At 56.0% G+C, this 16,998-nt stretch overlaps 1 protein-coding gene across 1 annotated transcript in view; it reads left to right on the forward strand.

Moving 5' to 3' along the window:
- CCDC17 (coiled-coil domain containing 17) overlaps positions 1 to 16,998 on the forward strand; it is a 26,910-nt gene continuing 9,912 nt past the window's right edge. Inside the window, exons 1-16 of the mRNA XM_034780108.1 lie at positions 1 to 132; positions 911 to 1,046; positions 1,903 to 2,178; positions 6,055 to 6,207; positions 7,137 to 7,199; positions 7,988 to 8,117; positions 8,551 to 8,707; positions 9,594 to 9,716; positions 10,660 to 10,793; positions 11,115 to 11,307; positions 12,776 to 13,112; positions 14,142 to 14,144; positions 14,250 to 14,323; positions 14,879 to 15,094; positions 15,815 to 16,037; positions 16,364 to 16,474. Coding sequence (XP_034635999.1) covers positions 29 to 132; positions 911 to 1,046; positions 1,903 to 2,178; positions 6,055 to 6,207; positions 7,137 to 7,199; positions 7,988 to 8,117; positions 8,551 to 8,707; positions 9,594 to 9,716; positions 10,660 to 10,793; positions 11,115 to 11,307; positions 12,776 to 13,112; positions 14,142 to 14,144; positions 14,250 to 14,323; positions 14,879 to 15,094; positions 15,815 to 16,037; positions 16,364 to 16,474 — 2,433 coding nt within the window. The 5' untranslated portion in view covers positions 1 to 28. The remainder of the gene's footprint in view (positions 133 to 910; positions 1,047 to 1,902; positions 2,179 to 6,054; positions 6,208 to 7,136; positions 7,200 to 7,987; positions 8,118 to 8,550; positions 8,708 to 9,593; positions 9,717 to 10,659; positions 10,794 to 11,114; positions 11,308 to 12,775; positions 13,113 to 14,141; positions 14,145 to 14,249; positions 14,324 to 14,878; positions 15,095 to 15,814; positions 16,038 to 16,363; positions 16,475 to 16,998) is intronic.

The raw sequence follows: 16,998 nt of genomic DNA on the forward strand, positions 1-16,998 counted from the left end.
AAGAAGCTGAGGTCTAAAGAAATGAGACATGGATAGTGGGGGATTTTGTTCCAGATGCATCTTTTTGCACTATGCCAGCTTTACAAAATGTTGTTTTCCTCCTGAGCGAGGGCAAGTCATTTGTATGGATGGGTAAGTACAAAGTTTTCATCACTAAAAACATGGGGGTTGGTAAATTTTCATGACCATTTTTGCAAAGTCGCACTAGGTAATGGGAAATTCAATATGCACTGCATTGGAGGCAGCACGGTGGCCTGGGTGTAACAGAACGTGTTGTTTGGAGCCTGGGTGCTCTGCAAAAATATTCCTGTGATGCTTGTTTCAGTGGGGGTGTGGTGTCCTCTTCTTGGGAATCCGGTTCAGTCACATCCAGGCCTTGGCAGAAAATGGCACGGCTGGATCACTCCCCTTTGTGAGCTGCTTGCATTCAGAGGAACCACACTGTGTCCCTCAAGCTCCTCCTAAGGTGGCCCCTTAGGCTGGGCAAAGGTTTTATTCAACTTTCTCTTCTGTACTTTTGTTTTGGGATCCCCAAAGGCTGCACTGGCTGTGCACCTGCCTGGGCAGCCCTTCTACACAACGAGCAGGGACGTTTTTCTCGTTTCGGGGTGTCTGGAAAGCAGTGGGCATCATCCTCGCCCCCCCACCCCCGGCTCCTGCCAGGCTGTCAGCTCTCTGAGGGAGACCCCTTGGATGGCAATTTCCCCCATAAAGAGTCCTTACAAGATGGCTTAGTGGGGCTTGTTGCTCCGTGTGTTCCTGTCCCTCTCCTGTGTTGCTCTGACTGTCGAACCAGCTCATCTCCCTTCAATGCTAGGAACCTCTTGTTCTGCCAGTGACCCTGTTACCAATGGCCACCTGGCCAAACACAAACAGGCCACAGCCATGGTAATCCTCCCGTTGCTAACAGGCCTGGCTCCTCGGCTCCTCTCCCTGGGCTGGCACCACCCCCAGTTACCAGCCTAGCAACGGCAGCTCACAGCCCTGAAGCCGGAGCTTGGCAGTCCCCGCATGGGACCATTAAAACCAACTCAGCTGCAGAACAGGTCAGTCCTTGAATCTCCATCTCAGTGGAACCATGTGGCGCAATGATTCTCTGCCCCTGAACTGGGGTTTGAGCATTGGCCTGCTAAATGCAGGGTTGGGAGTTCAATCCTTGAGGAGGCCATGTAGGGATTTGGGGATTGGTCCTGCTTTGAGCAGGGGGTTGGACTAGATGACCTCCTGAGGTCCCTTCCAACCCTGATATTCTATGAATAACTTGGGGCATTGGCAGACAGCTGTCCCCCATGCCAGGGCAAGAATGGGCTGGCCTCTCCCACACCCAGCCTGACGCAGGCAAGACCAAAAATAAGGGGGAGAGAGGAGTCATCCCATCCGTCCCCCACCCTCAGGGAATGGGGCAGCAGGAGAGCAGGTTCATTAGACACCTAGGAAACCTGAAGCCCTACAAAAGTTCATTTGTCCCAGTTGCTGTAGCATCCTGGGCAAGGACATGGCTGCAGCATCTAACTAGCGAGAAGGAAGCTTGGTCTCTCCCCTACCCCCAAACCGGGGAGTGTCCCTAGTAACTTTATTTCTGTTTTGTCCCGGTGTGTGTCTGTCTCCGTAGGGGCTCCCTTTCCAGCCTGGTGCCCGCCTGTCTCAGGCAGGGAGGTCTAGGGGACTGAGCTTGGGGGTAGGAGCCCAGCTCTAATCCCAGCGCTAACACCAACTCCTGTTGTGGTTTCTCTGTGCCTCTATTTCCCCATCAGTAAAATGGGGATAATCATTAGAGCTGGTTGGGAAATTATGATGATGCTGAGCTGCCTCTTGCTGGGGCGGGTTAGCGAGTTACCTTGAGGATGGAAACGGCCACCTAAACGCTCCTCATCTGTTTATCTGACTCTGCTCCTGGGTTAGGTATTCGGAGCAGCTGTGACCAGCGGACCTGGGGGAAAGGCCCCGCTAGGAGAACCAGGCACTTTGGGGCCCCTGTTCCCATGCAGCATGATGGCCCTGAGGATTTTCCGTTGCCCGAGCTGCGACATGGGCTTCCGCTCCAAGCACCTGCTGGACAAGCACGTGGAGAAGTTCTGCATTGGCCGTCAGGCAGCAGGCGACTCCTTTGCTCTCAATGCCAGACACCGGGAGCAGGGGAAGAAGATGCCCAGGAACACAGACACTCCAGACCACACGGTAATCAAAGCCCTTTCCTGCATCAAGGGCTGGTCTACAGGGAAGTGCAGCTAACCAGGCAGCCACTGCTAGGGCAGGCTCTGAATGCTGCCTGGTGTGGGAACACTGAGTTGTCCTGCTCATTCCCTCCCCACTGGTAGCTAGACCTCAGAAATATGGCAAAGAAGAGCCTTGGAGGGAGTGTGGGGAGGTTTTCTTCCCAGCATGCAGCGTGGGAAATGTCTTTGGAGTAGGCCCGAAGCATGAAAAGAGGGAAGGTTCTCAAATCCCTTTCTCAGCATGGTGCATCCGTCTGGGCTGGGCTTCTTCATCATAGACTTCACTTACTGCGCTGGGAACTCTCTCAGCCCTAAACTGAAACACGGGAGGTGCCGAATCCCTAGCAAAGAGACTTTTGTCAGATAGATTTTTGAGTTCAAGAGGAGTTAACAAAACCAAAGAGCTTGAAACCATCTGGCTAAAACTCACTCGCCCTCTGTCAGGTTCTCCTTTCTCAGAACTTGTGCAGTCATAAACCCAGTAGCTTTCCAGTCATCCGTAGAGTTTTCCAGGGCAGAAGAGACCTGAAATTCTAATGTACAAAGCAAGCAGGAAAAAGCACACTTTTCTGGGTGGGGGTGGGACCTTCATACATTAGGGAACAAACCCCCGAACTTCGGGGATAAATCGTGAACCAAAAAAGGGCACAAACTCTGTTTTTTCAGGTAATTTTTCATCTTGATTTAGTTCTAACAGTTCTGGAGCATTGGTTTCTCTCATCAGTTTAGAATCCCAACTATATCTATAAAATGATGGGGTCTAAATTAGCTGTTACCAGTTAAGAAAGAGATCTTGGAGTGATTGGGGATAGTTCTCTGAAAACCTCCACTCAATGTGCAGCGGCAGTCAAAAAAGCAAATAGACTGTTGGGAATCATTAAGAAAGGGATGATAAGACAGAAAATATCATATTGCCTCTATAGAAATCTGGAGTATGCCCACATCTTGAATACTGTGTGCGATATAGTCGCACTATCTCAAAAAATATATATTGGAATTGGAAAAGATTCAGAAAAGGGCAACAAAAAGGATTGGGGGTATAGAGCAGCTTCCATGTGAGGAGAGATTAATAAGACTGGGACCTTTCAGCTTGGAAAAGAGACGACTGAGGGGGGATATGATTGAGGTCTATAAAATCATGACTTGTGTAGAGAAAGTAAATAGGGAAGTGTTATTTACTCCTTCCCATAACACAGGAACTAGGGGTCACCAAATGAAATAATAGGCAGCAGGTTTAAAACAAACAAAAGGAAGTATTTCTTCACACAATGCACAGTCAACCTGTGGAACTCCTTGCCAGAGGACGTGTGAAGGCCAAGACTATAACAGGGTTCAAAAAAGAACTAGATAAGTTCATGGAAGATAGGTCCATCAATGGCTATTAGCCAGGATGGGCAGGGATGGTGTCCCTAGCCTCTGTTTGCCAGAAGCTGGGAATGGGCGACAGGGGATGGATCACTTGATGATTCCCTGTTCTGTTCATTCCTTCTGGGGCATCTGGCATTGGCCGCTGTCAGAAGACAGGATACTGGGCTACGTGGGCCTTTGTTCTGACCCAGTATGACCATTCTTATGTTCTTAATGTAATCAGGGGCTGCCTCACTGTGTGTATGTACAGCCCCTAGCACAATGGGCTTGAGCCCTCTGGGAGAGGGTTTCCTCCCATCCCCTCCGTGTGTGTTCTCTCCCCTGCTGAGGGGACAGCGCGTTCACCACCAGGCAGCCTGTGGAGACCCTGTTTTGCACTCAGCTGCTGGGAAGAGAGAAAAGCTGCTCTGCTAGACCTGGCAGTGGGTGTGAGCCCTGGCATGAACCAGCCTTGGAAAGAGCCGTTCGCTCCCCAACGGAAACCTATTGTTGTGCCAGGCTTGTCGGCTGAGTTGCTAGGAGATGGCGGCATGTAAGCAAACAATTGGGTAATCCAGCCCTGCCCCCTCCCGGTCCATTCCCCAAAGCCTCCTGCATTTGAATTCTGCGGGCTGGGTGCAAATAAGCAAGACAGACTCCAGAAGGGATCCGGATGCAAATAATCCCTCCCCGCTCTGATTCCATTGTCATCGCTTATATTGCTACAGGGCTGTCCACCCTGAAGTGCTCTATAGCTCTGTGAAAATGCAGCCGCCTCTGGAGTGGCGAGTGGTGGCCAAATAGTACACGCTGCCAAAATTCAACACTCCTCTCCAGACACGGTTCTCACTGCAGCGGGTACCCCATGGGGCTCTCTAACGTTGATGCCAGGCAGACAGCACCAAGATTCAGAGCTCCTCACAGCTCTTAGATTGTCTGTTTGCAAAAGATGTTTCTCACTGATCTTAAAACAAATGGGTGTTCAGGTACCTTGCTGGGTAGGCACGATAAAAGGACCTAAACAAGCTGTAGAATTACCACGTCCGTTCCCCAGATAATTGCTGGTCGCAGCCCCACAGGCTGAGCGGTGCTGGTAGAGAAGCAGCTGGGTCTAGTGATCTGAGTGTTTGACCTGGGAGCCGTGAGCTCCTATAGATGTGTCTGTCTCACTGGGGTTTTTATACTGGTGTCCATCCCTATAGGAATTGGATGCTTCTTAAATTCTAATCCTGGATCTGACACTGACTGGCTCTGTGGACTTGGATGACTCACTTACCTCTCCATGCCTCGGTTTCCCCACCTGTGAGGCAAGGATAATGGTAGTTGCCTGCCTCACTGTGGGGCATTGAGACTTGTTGAACGTTCATAGGGGGCTTGGAAGATGCTATACTGGGCTCTGTGCTGCTCTTGTGAGAGGCTGAGCCCGTCTCACAGGCTTCCCAGCACCTCATCCCTGCCGCCCACTCCCATCACCAGAGCTTCCTCCATACAGCTTCCACTTCCTGCTGCGAGCAGCGTATCCCCCCGCAGGAGAACATGGGACTGTCACTTGGACATTCAGCCCGTCCCTAGTCCTGAAGGGCCTCCTGGGGGCATATAGAGATTGTAGAGGGGCATTCACCTGGTGTGTTGCATTTTTGGGAGGCGGCCTGGCTGGGGAGTGGGGCAGGTAATCAAATTTCGCTATTTTGCCCCAGCTCTGGGCTAAAGCAGTGACCCCTTTAGGTGAGAATGGGGATCACCCTAACATGCAGCTGGCCACGTGGAAACGAAGCCGGAGATTTCCAAAGGCAGCGGTTCTCAGACAGTGGTGCACGTATTCCTTGCCTGAAATCCTGGCCCTATTGACGTCCGTGGCAAAACTCCTCATTGACTGCAGGGGGCCAGGCCCTCGCCCCTGGCCTACGGGCTGCGGCCAGGTGGCTCGAGGAATGGTTTAAAGCAGCGGTTCTCAACCAGGGGTCTGGGGCCGCCTCGGGAGCTGCGAGCAGGTTTCAGGGGGCCGCCAAGCAGGGCCACTGTTAGACTTGCTGGGGCCCAGGGCAGAAAGCTGAAGCCCAGGGCTCCCAGCCTTGCCACCGGGGGCTGAAGCTGAAGCCTGAGGCACTTAACTTTGTGGGGTCCCCATGGCGTGGGGCCCTGGGCAGTTGCCCTACTTGCTACCCCCTAATGCCAGCCCTGGCTTTTATATGCAGATAAACAGTTGTGGCACAAGTGGGCTGTGGAGTTTTTATAGCATTTGGGAGGGGGCGGGGGGCTCAGAAAGAAAGAGTGAGAACCCCTGGTTTAAAGTACAGTGTCAGTAAGAATCCATTACAGCTGCACGGATCCAAGTCTTGGAGGTGGAAGACCCAGTGCAGGTTTCCCAGGTCTTAGTCTGAAACCTGCTGCTCCAGGTGATGTAGCTCTGCTCCCCTGCACGCGCACATACGTTAATGGGCCCGTGCGTTTGTCGCTCACCTGTGCTATGCTTCTTTGCTTTCTGCTCCAGCAGCGGCAGCTGGGCGACCCGCGGGTGAGGAGAGTCCGTCTGGGACAGCAGCCGCAGGACTTCCTGAGCGACCGCGAGAGGAACCTTCTCGGAGGCTATGAGCTTAAAGGGAGCCCCTCAGACAGCCGGGCCTTGAGGAAGCTGACGGAGGAGGTACTGAGGGCAAGCGATGGTGACGGTTGGGCTGGAATTCGGAGCTCCCTGTTTCTCTACATTGGGTCCTCACCCTCCGCGGTTCCCAACCACAGCTCCTCTGTGCATCCCATAGATCCCCATTCCAAGGGTCCAGAGACCGAATCGGGAGATGGGATATGGACGCTTCTGGCAATTGAGCATCCTGTGTGGGTGAGGGAGGCTGCTGCCCCTTCCACACGCTCCTGGGATGCAAATCTGAGTCCTGTGCACTTCAAGGGCTGTTAAAAAGCAGCACATTGAGGGGAGAGTTTCACCCCACCTGGCACGAACTCAAGAGTCACCAGTGCTGCTTTGCACACCACAGCACCGGGTGGATGGGGGAGTGACCCTTTGTGTTTCATGTACTGTGTGCCGGGTAATATCCTGAAAGGACTCCATGCGTGTCAAACTAAATTAGCTCTTTATTAAGAGCACTATTTACAGAGGTGCTGCAACTGCAGCAAAGTATTCCAGCCATGTACACACAGACTAACGGCCTGGTGCTTTCTCCAAACTCTTCCCTCCTGCAACCTGTGCTCCTCCCTCTGAGTTCCATGCAGGTTGCTACACTTTGCCTCCATAAGAGTGGCCCTGGGTTCTTGGCTGATGTATTTTGGGGTTCCGGGGAAATCATGGGGTGATTTGAAAAGCTAGCAAAAGACCCTTGATATTTCTAGGGACATGAGATAACACTGGTGTGTGTGTGGTAAAGAGTCAGTCACTTGTTTTGTACCTTTAAAGGGTCTTCAGGGTTAGCTGAGTTATTTCTGTCACCAGCACCTTTGAAGGGGTTTAATGCATCAGCAATCCCTAGCTACCTCTGGGTCCCTATCCTAGCTTTTATATTGTGCTGATACAAAAGGAGGGAATGTCTGTCAGGACATGATCACTTCTGTTTCTTTCAACAGTTCCACAAACTGAGGATGTCTCTGGAGGACACTGTCCCTACTCTCCCACCCTTGAAGCCAGAGGTAAACCCAAGCAAGCGGCGACTCTGTGACTTGGAAAATATGCAGGGAAGGGGAGGCAATTAGAACCCGGGCAGAAGACGTTGGAACGCCTCGGACATTGGGATACAGAGAGAAGGCTTTTGGTCACTGGTTCAGATCCTGCCCAGGTCTGCAGGGGCCTGAAGTCACTCCTGTCGCTAGAGCGACTGTTTACATATGTACCTAGTTAAAAGTTGGGGGCCAGCAGATGTGGCTCACAAACACGTAGCATAGACCCGGGGTTTGTGGCCCCAACAGCCTTCTCTCAGTGGATGGTGCTGAAGCCACTCTAGGGTGTGAGAGAGAGGAGGTTTATGGGCAGAGCAAGGCTTTCGGCTTTAAGAAAATCCCCAGGTCATGAGAGTTGGCAACTCTGCAAACTTAACGAGACCCACAGGGAGCTAGAGCTGCCCCAGTGCGTCCCGTCCCGTCCCGCCTTGGTGGCTGAAGGGATGAGCCTCGCGCTGGACCCTGATTCTACTGGCTCAGAACGGAGAGCAGATTCCAGAGCTGAGGACCCCCCCCCCACCTTGCTCCCAGCCTCCTCCAGTTTAAATCTGGGCCCCTAACCCTGTGTCGCGTGTGAACTGGGCAGACAGCACGTCTGCCGCCTGTCCCTGGCTGAGCCAGTCGAGGGCGCTCTGAGCTCGTCCAGAATGGGGTCATCGCCCGCACCCCATGGGCTCCTCCGCCCTTGCACGGAGGTTGACTTGAACAGGCTCCGGTGGTTGTTGTGTTTTCTGCTCCTGTGGGCTTTGCTTGTCCTCCAGGAGGATGCCGGCCGTCTGATTTCCCACCGGCAGGGGTACAGGGAGCGGCTGCAGGAGATAGCAAAGGCGCACGAGCACCAGATGGCTGCTATCCAGGCCAGGAACCAGCATCTGGAGCGGCAGGGAGAGGGTAGGAGGAGGGGAGCATGCACATTGCCCCTACGCTGAATTCTCCCCCCTTCATACTTGTTCCCATTTAGCAGTGGGGCAGCGAACCTGGAACATCCTGGGAGGCAGGCGAATGCAGACAGGCAGCCTTGACGCTGTACATGGGCTGACGCATGGTTCCCATTGGCCCGGGCATCCCAGAGAAGAGGGGGATGTCACTAAATGGATGGGAGAACCCCACACCCACCGGGTAGGGTCACGCACCCCTGCTGGGTCTCCAGCAACCAGAGCCGCCTTCGGTGTCCAGGGATGTGCTGGAGCGAGATCCAGATCCAATCAGGTGGGAGGCAGGGAGACGGGACTGTGTTTGTGATGCGGCCTGGCAGAGAGAGAGGCGGGGATCCCGCTGGACCGACTGGCGTCTCGTGCGGTGAGGCTATCCCTGTGTCCCGCAGAAATCCGCAGGCGCCTGTCGGAGCTGGCCCTCAGCAACTCTTCCAGCGCGCACGTCGAGCAGCAGCTGCTGGAGCTGAAGGCCCAGGAGGGGAAGAATCAGCTGGCGCTGGATGCTCTAAGACACCAGATTGGGCTCATGCAGGCTGCAGACACGAGGTGAGGACCCAGCCTAGTGTGGGGGCAGTATGGCACTGCCGGGGAGCTGGGAGAGCCCCCCGCCACGCCCTGCTCTTTGGTCTCTTGATCCCCTGGCCTGGCAGGAGGTGTCTCTCTCGCTTCTAGGTGGAAGGAAGAGCTTGTGTTGCTACCTCGGGGAGGGGAGGGGAGTGGGGCCAATGCTGTGATCTGTCAGCCTGCAGCATCATGATTCCCTATAGCACAGTCTCGCACACAGACCCCCTAGGAGCTGACCGGGCCCCAGGATGCTCCAGAGAGTTAAACGGTGCTGGAGAAGGGACGGTCACAAGTAGAACGCCGTTCCAGGAAGCCGGCGCATGGACCTCATGGGCCCAGCCTCGGGTGCTGATGGTGGGTGCCCCGATCCTGGACGCTCCCTGGGCCCTGAGGCTCCTGAATTGTTGTGTGAGGTGTTGATCTGAGCCCGGCTATGGAGTTAGGGGCTCTCCATGGTGAATGACGGGAGCTCTCAGGCACCAGGCTGAATGCAGAGGGGGAAGGGCCTCACCCTTCAGCTGGGATCTGAAAATACACAGCGAGGGGGACCCAGGGGCTGCTCCAAGCAGTGGGAGCTGCGGAGGAGATGGCCTCGGGCCTGCATGTGAAGGGACAGGTGTGAGGTGAGGTCAAAGCTAATAATATAAATGGGGAGGGAGGTGTCTCTAGGCCATGCTGGTTTTTCTCTCTCCTGTCCGACAAAGACTCAGAGATAATCCCAGGGACCTTTGGGCTCCTTAGTGTTTCCTGTCTCAAGGCAGCTCCTGCTGTGGGTTTGATTTAGGAGATGGGGCCAGAGGGGAAGTGCCGGTGGGGAGCAGCAACCAGGTAGATCTCGCTCCCCGCCCTGCTTTGGTTTCATTTTCAGAAGCAGGTTGGAGCCAGACAGCCGTACCAACGCAGCCGGGGCCACGGAGAAGGTGGGCGAGAAGGTCTCCATCAGTCTCATCCCATTCCCTCCGGCTGCCGGGCCCCTCTCCTCAGAAATCAGGTGCGCACAAGCCCAGCTGCCGGCGTCTCTACCAAAGCAGCGGGGGCCCAGGCCGGCACAGCCCTTCCGTAACTGGGGCGTCCCTGGTGCAGTTACATGGGGCCGCTCCTGCTATGGATCTTGGGAGGGAGAGATGGAGATGGCCTTCGAGGTCCCGTCTAGCCCAGCATCTGGGGGCCAGGCCAGATTGGCCCTTAAAGCCTCCAGCTTAATGGCTCTCCACTAGGATTGTGTTGGGTCTGGGGTGGGGGTGCATGACGTGGGGCTAGAGAAAAGCACAGCTCGGGTGCCTGTGAGGGGGGAAACAGATGGAGGGACCTCTGGGGCCCTTATGGCCATGCACACAATGCCGCAGTGAGGACAAGCAAAAGTGAACTGCCCTGAGCAGTGCCACAGCGTCCCCGGCAGGGGTGCAGGACAGCCACGCTTCAGCACCCGCCCATGGCTGCATGGAACTGCCTTCAGAGCATTGACCTCAAGGGCAGTTCGCTGCCTGAATACCTCTGGGCCTCACGGACAGGGCACTGGAACCCAGCAGCTAAGGGGTTAATAAGTCTGTGTGCCTGTGTGCTGTCTCTGCTCTCTGTCTGTCCCCACCTCCCTCTGTCTGTGCTGTGTCTCTGCCCACCTGCTGTGGGGTTGTCCAGTGTCTGCTGTTGCTGCCCATCTATGTGTGTGTCTGCCTGCCTGGCTCCTCGGCTTGTGTGTGCCTGCCTGCTCTGTATGTGTGTGCCTGCCTGCCTGCTGTGGGGAGGTGATTCAGTTTGTATCTAAACGTTGTCAGCTTTGCATTTGCGGGGCTGGGGCGGGGTATTTTGTACCTATTGAGGCTCGGGCTGGGGTTGGGGTTGCGCTCAGGTACTCAGAGCATGTCACCCCTGGCTGAGAGAGGCTCCCTCAGTGCAGGCTCCCAGGAACCTGACTCCGATCTGCTTCCCCTCAGAGCCCTGCACCTGGCCTACCTGCAGGGTGGGGGGAGTGACCCTGCCGTTCTGGCGCAGATGTACGACCTGCAGGTGGAGGCCACGGCGCTGGAGAGGGCGGCTGGGAGGCAGGAACACAAGGAGAGGAAGAAAAGTAAGTCCCTCCTGCCCCTCCCCCAGGGACCCCTTGGGGTGGGGGTTGTTCCAGGTGTCTGGAGCCTGGGATTAGCGCACTCAGGGGCAGCATTAATGTCGCTTTGCACCTGAACAGCTGCAAAGCACTAACCCCGGAGGCCGCCGCACTCCTACCTAGCAGGCAACAGGCCCCATGAAGCCAAGGACTCGGGTCTGAGTTCGAATGCTCCCCGCCGGCGCCTGGCAGTGGAAGGTGCAAGTCCCTTGTGCTCTCTCGCCGCCCCCAGCACAGCTCTTCCTGTGTGTAACTTTGAGCGTCTCCCCCTTGCTGTGATTGCAGAACACCAGGCGGCCGGCGTTGGCCCCCGGGGCCTGGACGCAGAGCTGCTGGCTGTGGAACTGGAGAATCAGCGGCTGGAGGACGAGCTTTTTAAGCTGAAGATGCAGAGGGATAAGAGGAGGGTGGATGACGGTAGGCAGGGCATGTCCAGCCTCTCTCCGCAGCACGGAGCAGGTGGCACAGAGGGATCCCCGTGAGAGCCTGAACGGGGCTGGCTGTTGGTGGCATCCCAGGGACTGCAGCACAGTGGGGTGTGGGGTACCTTTGGGAGAATGCACCAGTCGCCTTTGTGATATTGTGGCCAAGCGATGCCAGCTGACGCCGCATCTCGGCCTCCATTCGGAGGTCACAGCAGGCGGCACAGCTAGAGGGATCCCCTAGTTCGGCTCCGTTTCCATAACAGTACCAATCCCAGGGTGTCCGGGAAATGTGCTCCCCTTTCCCCTGGGCTGTCAGCCATCCCTCTGCACTATTCTGACACCTGCCGGGGCTTGGCCCGGTGTGGTCTGCATCCCTCTCCCTTGCTGGCTGCGGGTAAATGTGTAAATACACTAGCCATCACTTCTGAACGTGACACCAACCCCCCCCTTGCCAGGGCGCCAGGATTCAGCACCCGGCTGAGCGAGGGTGTTCTGGTCACTGCTAGTGTGTTCCTTGTGTGGTGCCTTGCGTTGATGCTTTGATAGCGCAGCGTGCTGGGAGAGGGGGCTGTTAATGCATCCTGTGATGCATGTGGTGTCCTCTGCAGACACCACACAGAGGGAAAGAACCTACTACTGCTGCCAGTTATTGGTGTCACTCCCTCAGCTCTAGTGGTGGAGGCCTGGTGCTGAAGATGCCATGGTCAGTCCTTGCCAATGACCCATGGTGTGTGGGGGGGGTCCTTAAATAAGCCATGGTAATTATTGTACACAGCTCCTGCTGGCGGGAGCCCCCCCGGCCTGCTGTGCATATACCGTAGCTCAGATGTTTTCCAGTTACACGTCTCGTAAAACACCAGCCAAGCGCTATGTTAATTAACAGCAGCCCTGTTGCGGGAGCTGCTGGCCTGATGGCTCTGTCCAACGCCAGGGGAGGGAGCTGATATTGGTTGCGGTAGGTGCTGTGCTCTCCTGTCTCCTGCCCATCCCCCCCTGATGCCATGACAGGGCACCAGCTTGTGGGCAGCTCACGACTGTGATAGTGAAGGGAAGCTGCAGACATCTGCAGTAGGCCAGGTGCCTGGCTGGGATGGGTGTCCCTGCACATCTATTTCTGTTTATCTTTCCCTGTCTCTGCTGCCCCAGTCACTGTGACACCTGCTCACCGGGTACGAGGACATGATGGGTCAGTGACATCCTTGTAGGTCCCTTTCCTTGCAGCCCCACGCCCCCCGCTCAGTTTCATACATCGCCCTGCCCTTTGGTGGCGAGAACAAAGGGGAGGAAGGACTTGCTGGCCAGAGAGTTGCTGCCTCCTCCATCAAGGAAAGGCGGCTGGCCACAGATGAGATTGTGCCGTGCTCCTGATCTCCTGCAGCTGGGAGCTCTGCCCCAAGAACTCCTTGTGCCCAGCTGCGTGGTGCCGGGCATGCTGGGGTTGCGGTACCCTGGGGGCAGTGTGGGGGGAGCAGGGATCCGTCAGATGGCAGCCCAGTGAAGATGAATGAGGAACCAGCGCAGTGAGTGGGGCATCTGGGTTGCTCCCCTCCCTCCCTTCCCCGGTGGACCAGGACCCACGATGGCACCCTGCGTTCAGGCTGCTTGGCAGTGCGCCTCCCCTCTGCTTTCTGGCTCCCTTCCCCCAGGCGCGCTGGACAAGGAGCTGGCGGAGCAGCAGCGGGCACACGCGATGGAGTTGGCTCAGCTGCACGCCGAGGTCGGGATGCTGAGACGTGAGGCAGAGAGGGTGCAGCCACGACGGGCTGGGAGGAGGTCGCCACCCATGCTCCCACCGCCAGTAGCCCCACCCCTGCCACCGCCCTTGCCTCTGCCAGGCCTGCGTGAGCTCCCCTTCATGGTGAGTCCTTTCCCTGGGGATGTGGGGTGGGGCCCACAAGCTCTTCTATTGCCTTGGTAGCTGACTTTTAATGTCTCCGGGAGCCACTTACGGGGCTGCAATAATTCAGGATTTTTGGGTCTTTTTCTTATATAGGATCCTATTACCCCCCCCAACCCCCATCCCGATTTTTCACACTTGCTGTCTGACCTCCCAAGTGCCCAGACCCGGCATGTGCTAATAGTTCCCATGGTGCTTTGCGTGTCCTCTAGCGGCAGCTGTAATTACAGTCCTGCTCACTACAGGAAATACTCCCTGGGCAGTATCCAGAATCCCTCTCAGGAAGCTGGCTGTGACTGTGGGTTCAGGACACCTGGTGGATGGTTAGCTGTAGACCCCAGGGGTGTGTCTGTCCTGACACTGACAGCTACACCCGAACCCCACGTGCGCACTGCATGCCGCTTGTCTCCAGGTCCCCATGCGGCCGGTTAACATCTGCAAGGCCAGAAATGTGACGGTGTCATTGTCCCATCCACCCTGCCTGCTCCCTGCGCGTCCCTGACCCAAAGACGGTTTCTCCTGCTGCCAGCCCCACAGAGCCAACCCAGCTACAGCAAAGCGAGCTGGGTTCCCCTCCCCTTTGGGCTGCTAGGCACCCAGGTGCAATGGTGATGGGCGCTGTATGAGTACATAGGTCAGATGGAGGCTGACGATGCTGGCGTGAGAGAGGCTCCAACGTCTTTTTCAGGGTCAGGTGGGGTTTGTGGCAATGCGGGGGTTAGAAAATGCATCTTTTGATTCATAACACTGAGCTGAGTGGCTCTGGAATTGGACGGAAGGCTGGGAATTGAGAGTGCCACTTCCACGGGTCTTTTTTGTGCTGGTGGCCTCAAGTCAGCCCTTAATCATGGGCTTAATGTTCAGCGAGTGAGTAGAGGCATTTAAAAACTAACCTGGAGAATGAACGAGAACACCAGAAGGAACAATCCCACTAGATCACGTACTGAACCAGTCTCTTCTTTCTCTGACCCTGATTCGCTCTGTGGGCAGCAGGTGAGTTCTAGCAGTCACGGCCCGGCGTCTGGCTGATCTGTGCTGCTGTTTGTGATGCACAGGGGCCAGTCTGGAAGCTCTTCACGCTATTTCTGCCTGTTGCAGGACCGAATGGGACCTCAGACCCATCTCAGCAGATACTTGCTCGACGCTCTGGGACCTGCTCCGTATGACCCAGCGTACGTGTCTTGTCATTGGCCAGCCACCCCTATATCCCATAATCCTTTGCTGCAATCATCACTCTGATTTGTAGTCAGGAACTGGCCATCATGAGTTGCCCCAGGGGGGTTGAGAACATTTGACCAGCCTGCTTCAGCAGGAGAAAGGCAACAGGGCACGAGAGAGCTGGATCGTGTCTCCCCAGCAATAACTGTTAACAATCCCTGTTGTAAAACTGCAGCTGCTGCTCTCCACCTCTGGAGGAAGCCAGGCATCAAATGCTCCCTCTGTGTAGTGGGGTCATTGCAACACACTCTCTTCAAAGGCTGCTGCTGGCAAATGACCCGCCCTAGCAGGGGGAGCTTCCACCAGATACCCAGGAGCTTTTCACTGTAGTTAACATCTGCCTTCAGGAGTGTGGCCTAGTAGCTAGAGCAGAGCTCTGGGTATCGGGACTACTTGGTTTTATCACCCAACCCACTGCGCCGCTCTGTGCCTCAGTTTCCCCACCCGGGGATGCTTGTGCAGTGCAGAGGGTTCTCCTCACCTGTCTCTCTGCCTCCTCTCCCTCCCAGGGCCGGCTTTGTGATATTCTACGACTTCCTGCTGGGCTTGGACCCGACCTTCTTCCAGGTTTGCCTGGTGGCTGGGCTTTACCGTGATGGGCAGGAGATGGGCAAGCCAACCCCTCTCCCTGTCGCTTACTGCCAAGTGGGCCAGTCCCCACCCTATGTAGTAGATGGGCAGAGAGGCAACGGTGCAATCCTATCGGCTAAACAGCCGGTCCCAAGGTGAGCTGCGTTGGCAAACTCCTGCTGCCTTCTTCCTGAATGTATGGAATGAATTAACCCTCTTCCTCCTGCCCTGCTACACCCCGTATCTCTCTAACTGGTGGTTGGGACCAGCTGGCCAAGGAACACTTTCCCTCCATGTTCAGCACTGCAAAATCAGCTGGGTGTCATCTGCTTTCCCTTGCCTTGAGCATCTGATGTTGGTCACTGTTGGAAAAAGCACCCCAGACTGGGGGGGCCAGTGATTTAATCTGCGACAACAGACCCTGCGTTCCTTTGTGCAGCGTTGCACGGTGGGCTACAGCAGGGGTGCCCGAGCTTCGTCCCACCGGGCACGGCCGCCCTGATGATCGGCTAGGTTAGCGTTCCTAGGCGGAGCTGCTAGTATGTCTTTGCTGACCTGGTGGGATTGCAGTCCCTGTTTGAGAGCCCCAGCCAGGTGTGACGTGAACTGATTAGTGCTGTTCGGGATGTTGCGAACACGCGAGAGGCTATCGATTACCGTTCCCCAGAAACCGTTCCCCCTGCTTGGTAAATGTGTGTGGCACTTTAAGAACCAGCCCCAGTCCTTGCCATGGAGAGCTTACGCTCTGAACCAGGCAATGCACAGAGAGCAGCTCTGCCAAGAGAGGCCGTGAAGCGGCTGTGGTGAGGAGGGAAGGTCTTCCTGCTTCTGTGACACCTCTGTCCATAACGGCTTCCCTCGTCCCCACCTTCCAGAGTCCGGCCCTCAACGTCCATCGCTCTGGTGATGGAGCTGCAGGCCTCTGGGGGCTTCGACGCCTACGGGCAGGAGATCCAGCGCCTGGCCTCCCGGGGATGGGCCAAAATCAACCTTTTTGACCAGCTCCACCAGCTGATCAGCGGGCGATGGAAGATTCCGGTCCGGTTGCTTCCGGTGCAGCCAGGCCTCACAACAGAACAGCTGAATGGGATCCCTCAGGTGAGTAGGGCCTTCCTGAGATCCAGGACACCTCCCCTTCCCCCTCTCTGGGTCGTTCCCTCCTCGTTCTGGGGTGAGGCTCTCATGCTGTTGCCTTCGAGGTCAATTAGTTATTCGCTTAAAGCTTCAGCAAAATCCCTGCAGCCCTTACTGGGCTCGGCAAGTGTGGAAAAAACCCGCTAGCCCTGTTTTTAAGACTGGGCTAGAGGAAAAAATGGTGGATGTCTGAAATGCAGAACAACCTGGCTACTCCAGGCCTTGCATTGTCCAAAGCCAAGTGATGATCCCTCTCCAGTCCCAGACCTGACCTCTGGCTCCTCCCACAGGCTGGCAAGACGGAGCTTTACCTTCGGGTGGTGAATGCGAGAGACGCCGACGTGCAGTCGATGGCCGAGATCGACCCTGGCAACGCCGCCATGTACCAATACCCTCCCACGGTGAGCAGGAGTCCTCGTGGGTTTGATGCCAGCATTGGCCTGTACAGCACCCCGCTTAGCCTAGAGCGGGAAGCGTGAGGCTAACCCGTGCCCACGAGGGTTCCTCTCCTCAGGCTGGGTTCCTTGAAGTGTAATAAGTGCTCTGGTCACAGAGTTTGTTGCCGGCCTGCAATGGGACATTTTCCTCCTGGATTTCACTCGCCAGCTCTGCCCATTTCTGAGAGGCGCTCGGCTAGCGGCCCGGACTCCACCCTGTGTACATGCGCCTCAGGGGCTCGCTCCCAGGCAGGTGTCGGAGGGTAGACTCCGCGCAAAGCCTCCTGCTATTGGAGGTACAGCGAGGTGCTCTGTCTCCCTGCGGGGTCTTTCTGCTCCGCTCCTGCTTTCAGATCCAGGGCTCAGAGATTCAACCCCGGCTGCCCAGTGACTCTTCTAACGGCATCATGTCACCCAGGCAGCTTTCTCCCCTCCTGTCCGTGTGGCATCTCCAATAGACCGTTATTTCTGCAGCAGGAGTGGCCCCT

Source organism: Trachemys scripta, chromosome 8 (genome assembly GCF_013100865.1).
Source record: "Trachemys scripta elegans isolate TJP31775 chromosome 8, CAS_Tse_1.0, whole genome shotgun sequence".
Taxonomy (NCBI): Eukaryota; Metazoa; Chordata; order Testudines; family Emydidae; genus Trachemys; species Trachemys scripta.